This window comes from Polypterus senegalus, chromosome 7 (genome assembly GCF_016835505.1).
Source record: "Polypterus senegalus isolate Bchr_013 chromosome 7, ASM1683550v1, whole genome shotgun sequence".
Lineage (NCBI taxonomy): Eukaryota > Metazoa > Chordata > Cladistia > Polypteriformes > Polypteridae > Polypterus > Polypterus senegalus.
The window spans coordinates 42,102,755-42,123,975 of NC_053160.1; the positions used below are offsets into that span (position 1 = coordinate 42,102,755).

Genomic DNA, 21,221 nt, shown 5'->3' on the forward strand with positions numbered 1-21,221 from the left:
GAGTGGCCGGACGACCAAAATTACCCCAAGAGCGCAGAGACGACTCACCCGAGAGGTCACAAAGACCCCAGGACAACATCTAAAGAACTGCAGGCCTCACTTGCCTCAATTAAGGTCAGTGTTCACGACTCCACCATAAGAAAGAGACTGGGCAAAAACGGCCTGCATGGCAGATTTCCAAGACGCAAACCACTGTTAAGCAAAAGAACATTAGGGCTCGTCTCAATTTTGCTAAGAAAATCTCAATGATTGCCAAGACTTTTGGGAAAATACCTTGTGGACTGATGAGACAAAAGTTGAACTTTTTGGAAGGCAAATATCCCGTTACATCTGGCGTAAAAGGAACACAGCATTTTAGAAAAAGAACATCATACCAACAATAAAATATGGTGGTGGTAGTGTGATGGTCTGGGGTTGTTTTGCTGCTTCAGGACCTGGAAGGCTTGCTGTGATAGATGGAACCATGAATTCTACTGTCTACCAAAAAATCCTGAAGGAGAATGTCCGGCCATCTGTTCATCAACTCAAGCTGAAGTGATCTTGGGTGCTGCAACAGGACAATGACCCAAAACACACCAGCAAATCCACCTCTGAATGGCTGAAGAAAAACAAAATGAAGACTTTGGAGTGGCCTAGTCAAAGTCCTGACCTGAATCCAATTGAGATGCTATGGCATGACCTTAAAAAGGCGGTTCATGCTAGAAAACCCTCAAATAAAGCTGAATTACAACAATTCTGCAAAGATGAGTGGGCCAAAATTCCTCCAGAGCGCTGTAAAAGACTCATTGCAAGTTATCACAAACGCTTGATTGTAGTTATTGCTGCTAAGGGTGGCCCAACCAGTTATTAGGTTCAGGGGGCAATTACTTTTTCACACAGGGCCATGTAGGTTTGGATTTTTTTTCTCCCTAAATAATAAAAACCATCATTTAAAAACTGCATTTTGTGTTTACTTGTGTTATATTTGACTAATGGTTAAATGTGTTTGATGATCAGAAACATTTTGTGTGACAAACATGCAAAAGAATAAGAAATCAGGAAGGGGGCAAATAGTTTTTCACACCACTGTAAATGCAATGTTTTGCTGCAGTATTGTAGGTAAAATGCATGGTGTTTCTGCTCATATAAAATGTAAAGCTTTCTTTCTGTGTGATGGAGCTTCAAATGCCTAACTGATAATTTGTATGTCTCCTATTATTGTGAAAGAAGGCAATGTCTATATGAATTTAGTGTAATAACAAAACATTAATTGCATCAAAAGAACTGCATTATTTAAGGAAAGACATTATGACAAATTTAAAGTGTGTCTTGCTCCATTTAACCTACTAACAAAAAGTGCAGCCATTTTTGCTTCAGATGCTTCCTTTTTTTGCCCCATATATTAATTTAATTACTTTTGAAATTGTGACTCTGCCATTCCTCTCAGCTTCTTTATGCATGTATAACCTATTTGATGTGTGATGCACAATATTTTCCCTCTTCTGTTTTACAGTGACGATGTCAGATCAGCTAGTATAATTGCTGATGAAAATGATGTGGAATGCCTTGTTATAGACAGAGAGTAAGTAGCACTTGAGCCGAAAGCAAACAATAGAAGGCGGCCTCTATTCAGAGGCTTCCTTTCATCACAGTAAACATGAAAGAGAAAGGTTTGCTTAACATTTTGTATGTCATAATTTTAATTTCCAGTTTTTACTATTTAAGATAAGATTTTAAAATTGAATGTGTACATTAAATTGGACATACATATATAAATAGGCATGTAGGTGTTCCAGTCAGTCAAGCTTTCCCCTTTTATCTGTAATGTAAAGATGTTTAATCAGAAACTGATTATTTTACATTGACTGGGTGAAGTTTGTGAAAAGGACATTATAGATCATCATTTTAATACTTTGACAAATGATGCTCAGAATAAATCAGACTAACAATTGTACAGTATGTACTTGGTATCGGTTGATTCAAGAACCGGCTTCATCTATATCAGAATTCTAATTGAAGTAATGAATGGAATTTTATCTGAAATGTTTTTCATACTCTGAAAAAAATTCCAATTGTTCTTGATAAAAAAATGGCTCACACATTACATGAGCCAAATCAGAATTTGTACATGCTCAGTATATCAGGTTTTATGTGAGTGAACGTTTTATGGTCTTTTTATTAGAGTGCAAATTTTAGATGACATGCTAGGAACAATTCCTTTGCTTTTGTACTGCAGTTATTTAAATTGTCCACAATTGTGCACTGACTGATTTTTTAATCCTAGGACATTTAATCAGACAGTTGGGACCTTTGATGAACTTCAGAAATATCTTCAAGGATATGTGGCAACACTCTCCAGGGAGGATGAACAGAGGCTTGCAAAGTAAAGTGATATTTGACCTCTTTTCTATCTTTTGACCAAAGTATTGATTATATTTTGATGTAACTCTACAGCTTTTTGGGACTTGTTATTTTTACAGTGTGCTGTTTTACCATGCTTTGAGTCTTCAGTTTCTAAAGTAATAAAAATGAGATTTGAATGTCCAAGTCCTTTCCTTCATTCTTGTTAATAGATAGATAGATCTTTGCTTGTCCCCGGGGGAAATTTGGCTTTTTACAGAATCTTTTTAAATAGATAAATAAACACATCCATTCTGGTCTAAACACACACCAGAATGACTAAAAAGCAAGAAAGTTCAAAAGAAAGAAATGTTCTCACTTGGCTGTCCCAGTGAGGCATTACGCAGATGTATTGCTATTGGTATAAAGGAGCCCCCGTAGAGTTACTTGATACACTTCTGCTGAATGATTTGTTGGCTGTAAGTCCTCAGTGTTAGTGTGTCAGAGAGGATGTGCAGCATTGTTCATATTGGCACTCAGTTTTGATCTAATTCTCTTCTTCGCTATTACCTTCAGGGGGTCCAGGCTGCATCTTATAGCTTACCCTTTTAATTAGCCTGTTAATTTGGTGGGACCTTCTTGAAGTGATGTTACCAGCACATGTCAAGTGTAGAAAACAGCACAGGTCATCATAGGAGTTCGAGAAGATGTGAAGAATGTCACATTAAAGAAACACAGCTTGCTCTGCCCTTACTTACACAGCTCCTCTGTGTTCCGCGACCAGACCAACCTGTCATTAATATGGACCCCCAAGTATTTGTAGCAGTGGACCACCTTTACATCCACCCCTTGAATAGTGACTGGACATATATAATATAGTAGGCCTTTTGTTTGTATTATTTATTCAGAATATTATGAACTTATTACCAATTTGCATATTCCACTGAAAATAGCTATTGTAGACCTGCATCAGGTTCATCATTCTGCAGTACATTTGAATTATACTTCTGCATTTAACATTCTTGTTTTTTATTTGAATGATAATGCCTGCCATTTTTATATCATATTATTTCAATTTCATTTCTGTATTTAACCACAGCACATAGCATGCTCAAACCCACCTAACCTAATTCAGGGCCATAAGGAGCACCTTTTTATTGAAGATTTAAATTTTAAAAATGAATTCATAATAAAAAGAAAAATTAAATTCAGTATTCAATTTTAATAATATACAGAGGTGGGCAAGAGTAGGTTTACGAGGTATGCGAGGCTGGCAATTTGAGTACTTATAAGAATGTATCTAAGTGCATTGTTCCATTGTGACATTCTTTTGAGTTAAAGTTAGAATAAACTTGCATGTCTTTTTTGATATGGACAACTGCAAACCTGCTTTTGCCTTTCCTAGTATACTAATTATTCACTGCCTTCTTTATAATGTTCATGATTTCACTTAATTCAGTGCAGACTTTTCTGTAAAGTTATATTTTATATTATCAAGTGCCATTATAAAACAATTCTTTTCTTTGATGGCACCTTCAATATCCCTTAATTACAAGGTCTATAAAGAAGCAGATGAACATGATTTCATTTTGCACGTGTGACTAACTGGAGCAGTGTTATGAACTGTAGTCTCTTGATGTTTCATATCCTATCTTATACTTTCTTTCTTGCTGCGTTTCTGTTATCGCTCATGGCTGTTTCATCTCACACCATAAAAATCTTGGAAATGCTATTCCAGAGCCACCTCAGAGTACAGGTGAAAACAGCACCAGATCTGCTGCATTTTCTTAATTAGGTGCATATTCAGAGTGGATGTCACCATCATATATCAGAAACACAAGATTTCTCTTAACTGTAAAGGCAGGCAGCTATAGAGTTGTCATGCTTTTGATTGTTCCACTGCTTTAACACCATAAAACCCTTAATTCTTAGATCTAGGCTGAAGGCAATGGAGTCTGAGTGTTTTAGATTACTGATTGCTTGAAAGTCAAATCACAGTTTGTGTGGCTACATACCCTTATATCAGACCTGGTGGTGAACAGCTTGTCCTGGCTGACTCCCTGTTGACCTTATACACACTTAAACTTCAAATTCAATTTGAAAGTGCATAAGATTTTAGGTCAGTCTGTAATCATGGGGGTACTAGGGAAGGGCGCTCCGCGGGCTTTGTATATTTTATAATATTTTGTATTTCTTATGGCTTTTTATCTTAGAGCATCATCATGTGATCGATGGTCTCCAGCGGTTTCCTTGGAGATGATTCAGCTGAAAGATAAAGTGTCAGGGTTTTCCTCAACTTCTCCTTTCCAGAATCTGGAGATTATTGCCACTCTTGGGGTTGGAGGATTTGGAAGAGTAGAGCTGGTATGCAGCCTGGTATTATCGGAAAAATGACAGTTATCTTAATTTGCCAGAAAGGAATTGTCCAACAAACTACTGCATTAACAGTGGTTTGTGGTTTCTGAGTATACTTTTGACATTAAAGTCATCCATTTCTTTTTTTTGATACAGTCTGCATTCATTTAATTTAAAATCTTACTATAATGCCATGTTATTGATTTTAAAGCAAGGATATATATATATAGATATATATAGATATATATAGATAGATATATATAGATATATATATATATATATATATATATATATATATATATATATATATATATATATATATATAGATATATATATATATATATATATATATATATATAGATATATAGATATATATATATATATATATATATATATATATATATATATATATATATATATATTTCTGGCAGATTGTGCTCTCGACCTTTAACCATTAATTGCTAGTTAATCACTATAACAAGCTGCTGAACAATACAAACATTATTGTTCAAGTTTACAAACCTGATGGTTTGAGAGGAAACACTAAGCTGACTGTTTATTTATTTCAGGTTAAAGTAAAGAATGAAGATGTGACATTTGCCATGAAATGTATAAAGAAGAAACACATTGTTGATAACAGACAAGAAGAGCACATTCACTCAGAAAGGAAGATCCTTGAGGAGGCATGCTCCCCTTTTGTTGTTAAGTAAGTATATCTTTAAATTCATTTTTATATTCTTCAGGTTCAGGTGAACACAGTGATCAAATAAAGGTTTTTTATTCTGAAGAAAGCAGGGATTTGCAATGCATATAAAAGAAAAACAAAATTGGAACACCCTGGCCCAGGAGACTAATCACCCATTTAAAAAATATATCAGTCAGTCTGAATTTTGTATAAAAGTGTCTTGTACAGAGTTTACTACCATGAAGCCCATACAAGAAACACAGGATAAAACTAAATAAACCCATCATACTCTCTCTTTCTCACACACATACACAGGCATTTCAACCCAATTTAGACTTACCAACCAACCAGCCTAACCCAAACCTCTTTAAGCTGTTGAGGAAAAACCAGTAAGAAAGTCTGGAGACAAAGCCAAACAGACAAATGTCATGCCACCAGTGAACAGACCGAGATTCTAACCACTACCCCTCAATTAATCTTTATTATATACTGTATAATGTTACACCATGCAACATCACAAGGTACTTTGCAGAAAATAAATGACATCGCCAAAAATTAAAAATTTTATGTTTCTTAGCAAATAAATCTTAAAAATAATTTTAGATAAAACCCACATGGACACAGGGAGAACCAACACCACATGAACAAGGATTCCAACACAATTCCTCTGTAATCAAATGTTTTTTTCAAACTACTGTAAGAATTTAACTTTTCATGAATCTTTTCTGTATTAGGTTTCAAAAACAGAAACAGTATAACATGTAGAGGATATATTGCATTCCTACAAAGACAAACTAGCTAAGAAAATCAAGCACTTTTGCTAGCCTCTAAGCCAGGGGTCTCCATCTCCAGTCCTGGAGAGTTACAGTGGCTACAGGTTTTCATTTTAAGCCTTTTCTTAATCAGTGACCTGACCAGATTTTGCTGCTAATTAACTCTTTGCCTTAATTTTAATTGATACACAATTTAAGACTCAGGCCCCTTAGTTATTTCTTTTTTCCTTAATTAGCAACCAAACAAAATTAAGACACAAAATGAACCAACACATAAACAACAACCTGCATCCATCACACAATAACTGAAAATAAAGAAAGGTGAAGGCCTCAGTAATATTGTTGATCTGCTCAGGTTCACAAAACATTTTGATGGCGCTCTTAAAAAAGAAAATCAATAGTTTTGGAAGTGTCTGTCATGGCAGAATGAGTGCCATGGAATTAAATAACTGTTTTAATTAGCAATGAGAATTGGCTTCAAATTAAGAAACTGAATGAAGTGAAGTTGGTTGGAGGCCCCAACTTATTTGGTCATTTGCTGGCTCACTTCACATCAAATTTATGTTTAGGTGCCATTTAAGGAAAAAGGAATCAATTCAGCAGACAGGGTCTCGTGAAAAGCCTATTAAAATAAAGGGAAATAGTTAATTAGCAGCAAAAACTGGTCACTAATTAAGAAAAGAGTTAGAATGAAAACTTGCAGCCACAGTAGCACTCCAGGAGCCTCATGCATAACAACATGCATAGAATTCACACTAAAACATGGTGTACGGACAAAAGCAGAAATGTGCATACGCACAAAAAAATCCAGATGCATAAATCTGTGCAAACGCCAAATACCATGTTCTTCTGCTTCATAAATCCCAGTTGGCGTGACAAGTAACACATGTGCATGCACCTGCTGCCCCTCCCCAACTTCTCCCAGAATTAAGCCTCTTTGAATATGCAAATCAATATAAATAGCCCTTAAGCTCAGCACTCTGTGAAAAAGCAATGGCAAAAGCACGGGGGAAAATCGAAGAATTTCAGCGAATACCAAGTGGAGGTAAAGGAAAAATGTACTATTTGTTGGTTTAAACAGTGGTATAAACAACAAAAGGAAGTTGATCGAGTGACAGAGTGTCAGAGAAACTTGAAAGTTCAAGTTTAAAGTCACACAGGGCCCGAAATAAAAAAGAAGTTGTCAGATATCAAAGTCACCGTGAAAAGGCGAGTCGTAACTCACCGTATGAGTGTCATAATTGGGCACAGAGAAAAGAAAAAAAAAATAAAATTCTCCAAGTAACCAATCACCACACAATCAGTTCTGTAATAGATGTTAAGCCATCTGTAAGCTCAGAACGGCAATTTTTCAAAACTTTTAAGGAACATTGAAATATCTTCATAGTACATGTTTGTTTAATTATTCTATCCATCTATCCTTCCAGTGTCGCACCAGCCCCAGCAAGAATACAGCGCGAGGCAGGAGCAATTCCTGAATTAGCTAGCGCTGCGACACCATGTCCTCACATGTTTAATTATTAACAACATAGATTATTTAAATGATGTGAACATTGTCTGTATAATGTAATAAACATATTTTGCTGCATTTGATCTTAAAAATTATATCATCATAAGTAAATACGCACTTTATAAAGTGGCTCAGGTTGTGCAATATTGTTACTGTATCACAAGTTTACAGTGAGGTAATTGTATTTATAAGTACAAACAGTTCTACAAGGAGCACTTGATGGACTGATTGAGTGCGTTTATAGTTCTTAGGATGAAACAGTTTCTTAACCGCGATGTCCCTACAGGAAAGGCTTTGAAGCGTTTCCTGTGTGAGAGCAGTTCAATAGACAGTGCACATGGCGGAGGCAGCATGTGCTTGATGCTGTATACCGATAATTTTCTTTCCAAGCTGCTGTACAGCTGTGATTCCCCATTTAGTGGAATAAATACTCTGAGTGGTGCAGTGAGAATAACAAGGCTAAAGCAGCTATGGTATTTAAAATAGTTTGGCCATTCCATGGATCATTACATTGTTACAGGTTAATTATAATCAGATGCCTTAAACTAATAAACAATATGCTGTTAATTTCAGTGTATTTGATAAAGCCACGTCAGAGATGTGGATCTAAAAAAGAAAGGGAAACCACACTTGAACAAAAGCACTGTTTTGACGCTGGGTGCCGCCAGTTTGCAAAACCGAGCAGAGAACTTGCATATGCCAAGCATTTAGCTGGCATGAAAATGTGCATGGATTTACGCCAAGTTTAAGTTTTATACATCACGATTTGAGCGTGGAAATGGGAGTATGCAACATTTTTGTGTGTATGCACCGTTTATACATGAGGCCCCAGGACTGGAGTTGGAGACCCTGCTCTAAGTCCTGCTTGCTTCCTTTCCTAAAACTTTCAACTGGAACCAATTTTATTCTGTTGTGGAAACCAGCAGTAGCCATCTATTTATCCATCTATGCACTGGCATAATCTTTCTTAAACCATTTGGCAGCTTCAGGGGTAAGACAGGAACCAACCACTAAATTGAGTGCCAAAGAATTGCAAGATACACACAACCTCACTTAGCGATTGCTGGACATACAGTATCATCTGTACTACTCAGCCTAATGTGCTTGTGTTTGGTATCTGAACGAAAATTGGGCTACTCTGAGAAAAACAACTGCAGGCAAAGAAATGATGATCAAAGATATCTACTCAATAGTTTCAACTCCATAAAACTAGTTTGTTACATATCCATTGTTTAAATAGCAACATCTGTCCTTCTCTTATTCATTGGCTACTTTCTTGGGCATCCTTTTTAGCCTCAATCCATTTTCACTGCATACTTCCCAAGATTATGGCCGAGTAGGAGCATTTCTGTCCCTGAGGAAATTGCATAATTGGCTGAAGGCTGTGTGGCTGAAATTGATGTCTAAATTCATGGCACCACCATGATAAAAGGGGTTAGTAACAAAAATGGATGCTTTCTTATAAGCAAAATCTTTGACAAAGATGATTGACAAAGCATTGAAAATGTACACTGTAAGGTCAGTGTTTTGTGTGCATGTGTCTTTTGTGGTTTACTATACTAATTTCATAAAGACAACCTTCATTTCTTTAATAGATTCTGGTTAATGTTTGTCAAGTACTGCCCTGTCCCAATTGTAAATACACAATTGTTTAACCATCTGTCAAACCTGTAATGATTGCATGATTTAATGAAACAGGTCAGTGATAAGATTAATGATATAAACATTGATTATAAAAGTTACCTAACTCAGCAAAGGTTAATCAGTTACAGGCATTATTGGCAAGCATATTAGCTTTAAAGGCCACGGCCTTTTAGTGAATCAAATGCCTCCTTTAAAGTACATTTAATTATTTATGGGCGTTTCACATTTTTTGCTTTTTATTATTGCGGCGTTGAATAGAAAAACATTTCTGATTCATCTGTTCATAGTGCTTGAAAGATTTAGAGAGGATGTTTTGAACTGAAAATTAATTGAAAAAAGACAAAACAAAAGAAATTAAGTCAGCAAGCAAGGAGGAGGTGGAGAACGACTGTGTATTCTGCGATCATATCCATTTTCTTAATTTGTTTTTTTCCATTATTTTGGACTGTTGGAAGAAAATGCAATATGAGAGAGGAGAATATGCCATCACTACACCGAGGACACCCCTGTACCACCAAATTGCACATTTGTGATTACTTTTTTATTTTTATTGAAAAATGTAACCACTAATTGTTTTATTGTGGAAAGGACTTTTCAGACACCTCTTCTTAAAACGGTTTTAAGATGCACAGATTCTTTTAAGTGTGAACCCACGGATTAATGTCTAACATCTGTTGCTACTTTAGTTTGCCTGTTCTTGCAGCTACTAACCTTTAAGGATATACAGTTTTCAGTTGTAATCCACTTGTACCCAGGACTATAGTCCAGTACCTCGCTCTCAGTAATTCCTTGAAGACTGTCACCTTAACCCTCCTAGTGGGGGTGCACTCACTCAATCACTCGACTGATCTAACTGAGAAAGAAACTTGGTATCCAGTCCCCAATGGTAAAATAAAGCAATCTTGCAAGCAGAAAAGCAGGCTTTAATAAATCTTGATCTTTAAGCATTATTCAGATGGATAGTGTCCTAAACGAAAGCAAAATAAAAGTGTGGCAGTGCACACCATACAACCCGGAACCTCTAAATGTTTAGTCTTTCCAGGTGCCTCTTTGCTTGCATTGCTTGAAGTATTGTCAGTAACTAATCGCATTACTGGTTTGACTTCCCCACTCCTCCTTTTTTCTTTCTTTGATCAGCTCTTTTACTGCTTTAATAAAGCTCTTTGCCATTATCTGAAGTTCGTAAAACAAAAAAATGTTGCCATAATGATCCTCTGTAGCTCACGCTTCTGACATCATAAAGTGCAGCATGCTTGTATAACTTAGGAACAGTTTGGCAGACTTTTATAACTCAAACAACTTATGATACCATACAGTACATGCATTATGGGAACAGTTCTGTATTATACATTTGATTAAAATGGTTCTTATTTCCTACCAACATAAACAAGCATAGCCAAGTAATCCTTTAGATTTACAATACTGCAGAACGTTTTACACTAATGATGAAAATATTCAGGTGATTGTTAAGCAAATACAAATGCATTAACAGAAAAATCCTGCTCTTTCCTCCAACACTAAAACACTTCATTTGCCATATGCCACTGAAAATCTTCTAAACTATAAACAGTTGAACTATTTTATTTATTTACATACTGTACACTGAACTAATTGAAATCTTAAATACTAAGCACTTGATTGAAGAAAGACCTGAGCAATTGCAGACTTCCCAAATATATCTTTGTCAAATTATCTTGGTCTCTTCTATTTCAACTTTAGACACACATACAGTAAATGTATTTGTTATCAGCCTATCATACAGTTTAGAATCTTAGCAGAAGCAATTTTATGTATTCGGACATTAAATTGTGTATTGTAGGCAGCAGGTTGGTGCAGGGGTGAGTACTATTGCCTCACAGATCTAGAGTCCTACTTTCAGATTCAGGCCTGGACACTGTCCGGTGCAGTTTGCACATTGTCTCCACTTCTGTGTGGAGTTTTCTCAAACTATTCCATTCCTCTTTCTGCATCCCAGAGATGTGGGCTAGGTTGCTGGGCAGCGCTAAATTCTTCCTGTATGGATGAATGTGGGTCCATGTGTGAGTGTTTCTTGAGACAGATAGACATCACATCTTGAGATGGTTTCTGTGTTGTGTCCAGCGATTCTGATATAGTGTAGGAGTTTCCTTTTTTTTGTTCACATACTGTATGGCTTTTAACAGCTAACATATATGTATTCTCCTTCTTTACATTTGATTGTATTTTCCTGCACACATATGCTCTTCTGCTTTCTGCATGCAAGTTGCATGCTGTCAGCTTTGTATTTTGCTTTTTTGAACACAGAGAGACATATTAGGGAAGCTGCTATGACGTTTATTTTAGTATAGGTATTATTGGCAAAGATAAATAGAAATAATAATGATTAAGATTGTGGAAATTTAGCTAAATTAATCAGTATCGGCAGTTAGCTGATGAAGTTTATTTCGATTCCTAAAGAAACTACTGGTTTCCAATGCAAAACAGCAGAGAAGAATGATGATACATTTAGTCAATGAAGAAAGCTACTTCCAGGTGTCTAAAACAAATGGATTGCTTGTCCTTTCTTCTTGTAATGATTTTCTTTAAAAAATTGATAAATGAAGCAAGTCTTCGATGTTTAAACAACATTAAATATTTAGCTATAAACATCCTGCGTGAAGCTCCGACATTAATACTGTATCTTCTTAAGCTGCCGGAGCAGGTCTACTATCAGGGAATGGTAGGTGTGTGCCCAGGGTACATGACGGCAAGGGAATTTTTCACCAATCCCCACCGTCCTGGGGCAAAGAAGAGATCAAGTCTTGCGCCAAAAAGCTATTAAAATCATGTTGCATTAATAAACCAACGTCTGCTCACTGCACTATTAAAAATATGATCAACTTTCTGTTAAGGAGCTAAGTCTCCCAGGGGCCTGTTGGGGTCTTAATCTGGCCTTGCTCAGCTGGAACCTCCTCTAACTTGCCTGCTTGTGGTGAAGTTGTTTTCTGTGTCATTTTCAAGGTAAATGTATGTATTGATCAGATTTGCCAAACCCAAGAATAGACATTTGGAGATATTTGTTGATCAGGTCAAAGGAAATGCTTTAAACGAAAAGAGAATCACTAATTCTCCTTTCATTTTCAGGCTATACCGTACTTTTAAAGACAGTAAATATGTATACATGTTACTTGAAGCTTGTCTTGGTGGGGAAATCTGGAGCTTACTGAGAGACAGGTGAGCACTTACATTATTTTTTCTTTGTGATGATGTTTCCCTGTCCGGGGTTGATTCCAAATTGTTGCCGGGATATGCAATAGACTGGACCCTGAATTGGATAATCAGTTAAGAATATGAAAATAATCAGTAATGATTAACACTATGTAGAAATTCAATTTAATTAATCAGTATCTGCAGTTAGCTAATGATGTTTATGTATCTTCCTTATGGATCTTCACAATAAAAGTTGTATATATGTGTAAACATGGTAACAATGATGCATAATTTTAAATACTTTGTGACAGTTTTTGCAGCCCAAAGATCTTTTACATGCCATTTAGTCTTACATTTTAGTATCTCACATTATAATTTATTTCACAAAAAGATCTGTAAAGATGCTAATGATGGTCTCAGATTTGTAGCCTTTTCCTAATTAAATAAAAAAGGCATATAGGAAACATTTGTTTAATAATTGTAATAAGAATCAACATTAAAAAGTGAATATTTCTATCCTAAAATTGACAAAATTAAAAAAAAAAATGTATTGAATATAATTTTGTATTGACATTTTGAGATTTGTTTTAAATTTTGAATAAAGGTTACAAAGGTGAAAAGCCTTATTTTTCTTTATTTGCACAATGCTGTTGAGTGTCATGTGACCACAATTGTTGTGCCAATAATGTCACAGAAGTGACACTAGAGATATGGCAGCAATCACAATATGCCATTTTTTATCACTTTGGCAAATAAAACTTTGCAACTTCTTTTATTAGTAGTTTTTTCACCACAAGTAAGTTCTAGCAGAAGTATATTTTTCTTTTGACCTCACTCTGCCTTTGACTCACGAGTAACATCTTTTCCTTTGGTTCCATGTTAGAGGCTTCAGTTTGGTCTCGTGGTTTTGACCCTTGCCCATCCCAGACCATATCTCGGTTATTGTGTATCATCTCATGTTCTCAGTGCTTACAATAATTCTTGGGCACTTCAGAGGGTCCTCATTACTATTCATTTTGGAGTTATGATTATACAGAATCCTAGACATGTTGAAAAGGATGAAAGACCTTGAAAAGGATCCAGAAACCCAGGCTGATCCTTTCTTAGCCTAAAAAGAATAACCTCAGCCCAGACAGCTTCACCCCAAACTCTACACAGCCCTAAAAGTGGTTTTGGCTTGAAAATACTTGAAAATGTTTTACATGTCCCGAAATATCTCAAAGTGCCTCTCAATTTTGAAAAGAGAAATTTGAAAACCATTTATGGTCTTACCTTAATTTGTAAATGAAGTCCATGCGCATATCTCCTCCACGAAAATCTCTTGTAAAAGTCCAATATTTCGTTTAGTTTTAAAAGTCCCTCCAACTCTATGGATATTATTGCCAAGGAGAATAGCAGCAACGAACAACTGTTGCGCTCACATGCGCCCCCTTCAGTGTGGCACAGTACTGTCTGCCTCACCTTGTGCATTTTCACTGCAGTTTTATGTCCAATCAGCAAGAGTAAATAGGTCACACACATTAAAGATATTAGCCGGACTGTGGAAAGTCGGGTGTATAATAAATGTGTCTGCAAACATTATATTGGCGACATATAGAGAGACAGCAACAGGCATGCGCCAAATGCAGGCATCAACCCTGTGTGTGAGAGAGAACGCAGTCCAAGGTGAGGCTCTACTAGCTGCTGCTGCACCTCGCATTTCTTCCATGTATTTGAACAGGAAATGTTGAAATTCAGCAATTTTAACTATAAAAATGATCAAAATTATCTATCTCAGGGACGTGCGGTATACACAAATACACACACACATATACATACATAGACATAATACAACAATATTTGAAACTTTTCAGCATATAGGTGCATTTTCAATGCAGTCTTATGGTGGAAAGTACTTTGTATTTTAACTATCAGTCAATTTTATTGCACATTTCAAGCAAAGTAGAAATTAGCAAAAAAATGTTACTTTTAATTACCCATATATTTTTCATAGTATTGGACATACAGCAAGATGCGTCGTATGTTAATAACAACTTTCCGGGTTCTTTGTGCACAGGGTTCTTATTATTTTAAGTTGTTTTTCTTTTTTTTTTTCTAAGTAGACTAAATTCTTACAATGTACAACATGGTACTAATTTCTAGCTGAGATTACCCCTGGAATCTGATGATTTTCCAAAAAGTTGAAGCATATTAACTTGTTTTCTGAATATTCTAACATCTCACTATTTTAAGGTATTTTGAAATTGCTTTACCTTGTTGATACTGTTTGTATTTTGTAGAGGCAGCTTTGATGAGCAGACAGCAAAGTTTTGTGTCACTTGTGTAACCGAAGCATTTGACTATTTACACCAGATTGGAGTTGTCTACCGAGATCTGAAACCAGAGAACCTTATGCTGGACTCTGCTGGATACATTAAACTGGTACTTTACTTTATTTGTACAAGTGTGTATGCACATGCTTGTGAAATTAGATACTACTTCTTAATAAAATGTCATAAATAAATTAAAAAACATCTTCTGTCTAATTATAATTAAGCAATATTTAATATTACACTTGTTCACCTTGCACACCCCATGACCAGGGCTAAACTGGCTAGAAAATGACTTAACAGTTTTCAAAAACAGTTTTGCACATTTTGTGATTTTATGATTTCACTTTGCCATTAAAGTCACTCAGCATTTCATTTTCATTTACATTGACTATCAAAAGATATTGGCCTGAGGTAACTAAAAATTGAGTCAAACACATTACTTCTCAGTGCTACAGTGATCAGTGGTCTGAAGTGCTGCCTTATATCTTAATTTTATATTTATCTTCAGTTCAAATGCTACTTTGAATAGAAGTTAATGTCAGACAAAGTCCAATTTATGTGCTTTGCTTAAGTAATATCACAATAGCGCTTCAAATTAACTTGTAAAATAAATTAATAAATGTCTCCAGGTAGATTTTGGCTTTGCCAAAAAAATAGATTGGGGACAGAAGACATGGACCTTCTGTGGAACACCTGAATATGTGGCCCCGGAGATCATTCTTAACAAAGGCCATGATTTTAGTGTGGACTTCTGGTCCCTTGGAATTCTAGTATTTGAGCTTTTGACTGGCAAGTAAGTTTGCTTTCTTTATTTTTAGAAGTCTGAATGTAAGTCAAGCAATATTACATTAAATTTATCTTCCTTTCATTTAAATGAAGCAAAAGTATTTAATAACAAATGCTGTTGATACATTTAGAGATGTTATTTTAATTACGGGCAAAAATGCAATTTGTGTCCCCTTTGTAAAGGTCATTTGAATACCAAAGAATAGATTTTGTCAGTTTATGCAATTATGCCATTGAAGAAAGGAACAGCACTTACTTAGAAATTTGCTTCTGGTCCTTCTTGTTCATTTTGCCAATTGCATTACTTATATCTTTCAGCCCACCCTTTTCAGGAGTTGATCAAATGATGATCTACAATCTAATTCTGAAAGGCATAGAGAAAATGGATTTTCCAAAGAGAATAACACGACGACCAGAGGACTTGATTCGTCGGCTGTGCAAGTAAGAAAAATACAGCCACTAAAATTCCCAGCAATAATACACATTATAAAATACGTCTTCTTTACTGGAATTTCTGTACCTGAAGTAATATATTTACTTTAGCATTTCATAATATAGCACAAGTTTTCAGTCCTTCTTTATTCAATTGAGGGTCCAGAGGGGCGAGAACCTTCCTTAGGAGTGCCGAGTGCAAGTCAGGGAACAGTCCTGGACAAGGGTGCCAGGCCATTACAGTGTGCACACACACACACACACACACACACACACACACTCTCCCTCGGTCTCTCTTACTTACTCACCAGTTATCCTAACTTGCATGTCTTTGATGATTTAACTAGCAATCAAACTCATACTCAAACTAGCAATTTCTTCCTACACTTTCTAAAATGATCATTTTTTCTTCAAGTAATCATTCCAGAGATCACTTACAGAACTACTAGCCAAGAAGCAACTTTCCGCCAACTTCTAAAGGTTCTGATTGGATCAGTTGCAAGGAGATCACATTTCCTTTAGGGATTACCAAGCTTGGACATGTTTATGGGGTGGGCATTAGCATTCTCATGTAGTGGGCTGAAGCTAATAATGAATGTTAACGAAAGTGGCAACAGCCTTAAAGAGTCCTGACAGAACAGATTGGATGGATTTACATGACAGGAACTTTTAGTGAAATAGCTAAACATTTGCAATAGCAGCAGCTGTGTGAAGTATGAAATGATTCTTTGCCTAAATGTCTAACAAGTGTGTGGTTTTCAAAAAAACTGGACAAAACAGATAACATATTTATGTGATCTAGTTATAAAGTGATTTCCTAATAGGCCATTTTGGAGAAAATAAAATTTTTTAAGTAGCTGCTTCTTTTTAAAAAAAAAAAATAAAAAACTTATGCAATCTATTCATTTGACTCTTAACTGGAAAAACAGGATAGACGATAGAAGGAAATGTCTATTTTGCATAAAATAATCCTACTTTTTTATTACACAAGGTTAAATATCATACCTATTACTCTGTACATTACACATTTTATTTTTAAACATGTTCAAACTTTGCTGTAAGTTATATTGCTTGGCAGATTGTGTGATTACAACTACTCTTTATTTTCATTACCTTTTAATAATTTCAATGGATATTTTTGTGTTAGCAAGAGGGAAAAAAAATCCTATGTTATGATTATGTGGTGCAGCAGGATAAATGATGAGGTAGGGAAAAACTCAAATGCTTGCAGTACCAAATGGGAAAAACTCCATTTAATTCCAATAAAAAAAGAAAACTGTAAATAAAACATGTGCTTAATGGCACTCTCTGCTTGGGACAAACAGTGCTCTTTAGGGGACGCACTCACTCGCTCACTCTCTGTCACAAAACACTCTCTACAGTCCAAAATGAGACACCACCTTCCAGGAGCATCTCCCATTTATACCAAGTGGACCGGAAGCGGCCTGGTGCTTCCTTGACTTTGTTCCCCTCAAGGCAGTGAGGGAAAAGGAGACAAGGCCATTAGGTGACAGCGCCTTCTCTCATTCTGAGGTGGTACCACATACCTTAGGTGTGCCTGGAAGGCGACCCTCTGGCACACATGCGTGAAAGTGACCACTAATAAAGTACACGATACTATACATATGACAAGAAAATCTTGAACTTTAGAATTTCACACTGTATTGCATGTTTGCTTGTCTATGCTATGGTACATTTAGTGCCTAAAAATGAAAGGATCAGAGAGATTTTTTAAGAAAATAAAGTTTGTGAACCAAAGACATAGTAATAGACGGGCTCTTCTCCTAAAATTTCATTGGCCTGCTGTTGACTCTGCAAAAACTGGCTTCCAACTAATGATGGCCATTCAGCAATGGATATTATAAAAGACATCTGCTGCACCACTGCCCTTATTCTGTGCAACAATAAAAGTTAGGGGTGACAAGCAGTAAACTGGTCAAAAAGCAAAGAAACTGAAGCCGAGGTGGGAGATTAGTCAAAGCTAATATCCTGTGTCGGAATATACAACATCTAGCTAGCGGTCTGTCATTGTGTGCATAATCTTTATTAATAATCTTCTATAGGTTATGCCATGTTTTAAACTGGCAAAAATGAGATACTTTATTTATTGTTTAGATTTACATGCCTCAAATACAGAAATATTTATTGTAACAATGTTTTAAACTTCCTTACTTATTTGTACTTTGATATTTATTACACTTTTTTTCTTCTATACTGGTCGCTGTATTACTTAAATATGTTTTTGTTCTTAGATATTTGGTGTTTATGTGTTACAGGCAGAATTCTACAGAGCGCTTAGGAAATCTAAAGAATGGTATAAATGATATTAAAAAGCACCGGTGAGTTATACTTTTAGTATATAAAGAGAACTGCTTTATATTTTAGCAATACTTTTCAAATCTATAGTTAAGAATATTTCAGTCCTATTCACCTTTATATAAAACTCACTTATGTACTGTATCATCATTAAAAATGGGAAAAAAATAAAGGATGGGAAGTCATAAGCTATTAGAATACTGAAAAGTAAAATATTATTAAAATATTATTGATTTGATGGCATCAGATAAGGAGTCTAGGCTTGGTTACTGCCTTAAACTGGGGTAGGCACCATCCTCCACATATCTGACATGGATTGTGTACGTCAGAAAAAGGATGAATGGATGGATGAATGGATACATTTAACTAGCTAATTTAAACTGTGTGGTTTCCGTTTTTAGTTAATTACAAAGCAATGCATACTTGTTCTCTGCTTCCTAAACACTCCTGCAGTCTTGCTTTGCAATCAGTGTGTCCATGGTTTCATTATCCTTCGTGTTGTGCTTCCTTCTATGGCAATACAGTATCCAGGGAATTGGTTTAACTTTATGATTCATCCCAGCAAATGGGTTTGTAATGAACTTGAACTCTGCCACCACTCTCCACACAGGCAGCGTAAGAACATTAAATTAATTTATTGTGGTCTGAAAGACACAGAACATCCCACGGGGAATTGTACATAAGGCAAACATATTCCTTCCACAAATTCTTGTTTAAGAATCAGACCTGATTAACGAACAAATCAGCACCAGTGCATTCCAATTTAGGAAAATTACACTTCATTGTTTCACAATCCAATTGCTTGAAACATTAGTAGAGTTTCCAGCTTTGTAATGCCATGTGTATCTGCCACAATACATGGTTTTTTATAATAAATTAAAAAATATTTAGAGAAGCACAAGAATGGAATTATTGGTTAAAAATAAAAAAAAAAAACACGATTCGCTATAATGTTTTAGGATCAATAAAACCAAACGCTATAGAGTAAGACTTTGGGATGTGTCTTTGTGTGTGTGTGTAAACAGATAGACAGACAAATTTAAAGAGGTTTAAAAAATGTGGAAGTCTGAATGTTTCCTAGTATATATTTTAAGTGTATCTTGTATGTATAAGTACACATTATGCCGGTGTTTAACATTTGAACTGTGCATGTTATTTTCTAACATATTCTCAAATATTTCTTTGTGGCAAGGCTTCCCAGCTCTGTACAATAACAGGGTCATTACTATTAGTTAAATATAAAATGTATCCAATAGAACTGTATTAATACCAGTTTTAAAGATTTTTGATTAGAATTCGCAGTTTATTGTATTTGTCTTAATAAGTGATTATTGGTTCTTTTAAACCACACCTTCGTATTAGAGTCAAATACTGACAGAAAGCACTTGTTGCTTTGATTTAATCTCAACCTAGGTGCCTGTAGTGGTTGTAATTTAAATCCAAACTACTTATCCAAACACAAATACTGTATAGGCATCCATTTAATTCAGTTCATAAACCTGGAGACTGTACCATGCATGATGGCTGCAATGCACGAACGTGCCCTAAATTAAGCCATTATAGAGCATAATGACATGAATATGCCAACATTCACCGAAATCTGGCCAGTTTAGAATTACCAGCAAACCCAATACTTTTCAGACAAAATGTATGTGGAGAACACAAACAAATGACAATGACTGAACCAGGAATCAAGACTGGATTCTTAAATATGTGAGACAAATGCACTAAATATTGCACCATTAGACCGCCTTATAAATTAACTTTTAGTGCAAAAGTATAATAGTAACACATGATAAAATAAAAACAATTAACATACCATGACTTGCCTAGTTTATTTTCTCACATCTCAGTTTATAATAAGTAATTTGTTTCATGCAAAATATCATTCATTACCAATCAGAATAAACTGCTTTTATATTATTGCTTTGATTGTAACTTACTCTCTGCAGGTGGTTTAATGGTTTTAACTGGGAAGGCCTAAAAGCCAGGAATCTCCTGTCACCACTCAAGAGAGAGGTAAGATTATTTGCCTCCACTATCTGTATATATAAATTATTGAATTAACATAAGCATGCTCCAACAAAATATTTTTATAGATCTACAGCACAGAGGATGGGAACTGAGCAAAGAATTTGTATTTGATTAAGTAAGATGCAAATCATGAGTAGAAGTAATCATATGATCTTACATTTACAGCCAAGAAATGTCCAGCAAAGTAATTCAGTCACACCGAATCTTTCTTTTGCAGCTTCAAGGACCAACCGATCACAGCTACTTTGATAACTACCCACCAGATGAGGATATACCACCAGATGAGCTTTCGGGCTGGGATAATGATTTCTGAGAGAACATCTCAACAATCTAGACAACGTGATGGTGGAGTGTGTGTAGAGGACACTAAATATTTTGAGTAGTGTTTAACACTGATGGTGTGGCGGACACTAAGTCATGAGCATTAATGTAGTCCATCTGAAAATATGCAGCATGTACCTTAGTGAAATTTAGATCAGAAGTTAACGTTTTTAATTTTTAAGTATTTCTTAAGGCCAAATGTTTGTTTTTTTTACTAAATTTCTTTACAATTGTGCATTATTCTTGAAGCTGGTCTGAATATACTGTAGTATATTAAAATTATTTTATTTATACAATGAAGATTGAGTGTATTTTAAAATGAACATTGAATGAATACCTACAATATGTTTTATAGGCACCCTATCCAAAGATTTGCTGAACTAAATGAAGTGGGCTCAGGCAATCGATGGATGGATGGATGGATGGATGGATGGGCGGATTGGTGGACTGATGAATAGGGCTATTTTTTTATATTAGTACCTTTATCTGGAAATCACGCATTTATTTATTCAATCAATCAGACCACATTTTATTTACCTAATAGAATGAAAACAATAGGGTCCCAA

General features: G+C 35.5%; 1 protein-coding gene across 3 annotated transcripts in view; it reads left to right on the forward strand.

Moving 5' to 3' along the window:
- The window catches only part of prkg2 (protein kinase cGMP-dependent 2), a 75,377-nt gene extending 54,472 nt beyond the window's left edge, over positions 1-20,905 (forward strand). For 2 of the 3 annotated variants that reach the window (XM_039758023.1, XM_039758022.1), the window contains exons 9-19: positions 1,493-1,561; positions 2,264-2,362; positions 4,533-4,683; positions 5,244-5,380; positions 12,389-12,478; positions 14,734-14,875; positions 15,396-15,559; positions 15,871-15,993; positions 18,261-18,323; positions 20,253-20,319; positions 20,552-20,905. In XM_039758023.1, the coding sequence (XP_039613957.1) occupies positions 1,493-1,561; positions 2,264-2,362; positions 4,533-4,683; positions 5,244-5,380; positions 12,389-12,478; positions 14,734-14,875; positions 15,396-15,559; positions 15,871-15,993; positions 18,261-18,323; positions 20,253-20,319; positions 20,552-20,647 (1,201 nt within the window). In that variant the 3' untranslated portion in view covers positions 20,648-20,905. Of the gene's footprint in view, positions 1-1,492; positions 1,562-1,655; positions 1,666-2,263; positions 2,363-4,532; positions 4,684-5,243; positions 5,381-12,388; positions 12,479-14,733; positions 14,876-15,395; positions 15,560-15,870; positions 15,994-18,260; positions 18,324-20,252; positions 20,320-20,551 lie in introns of those variants that run through there. The other variant, XM_039758024.1, reaches the window with a different exon arrangement.
- Positions 20,906-21,221: the final 316 nt, after the last annotated feature.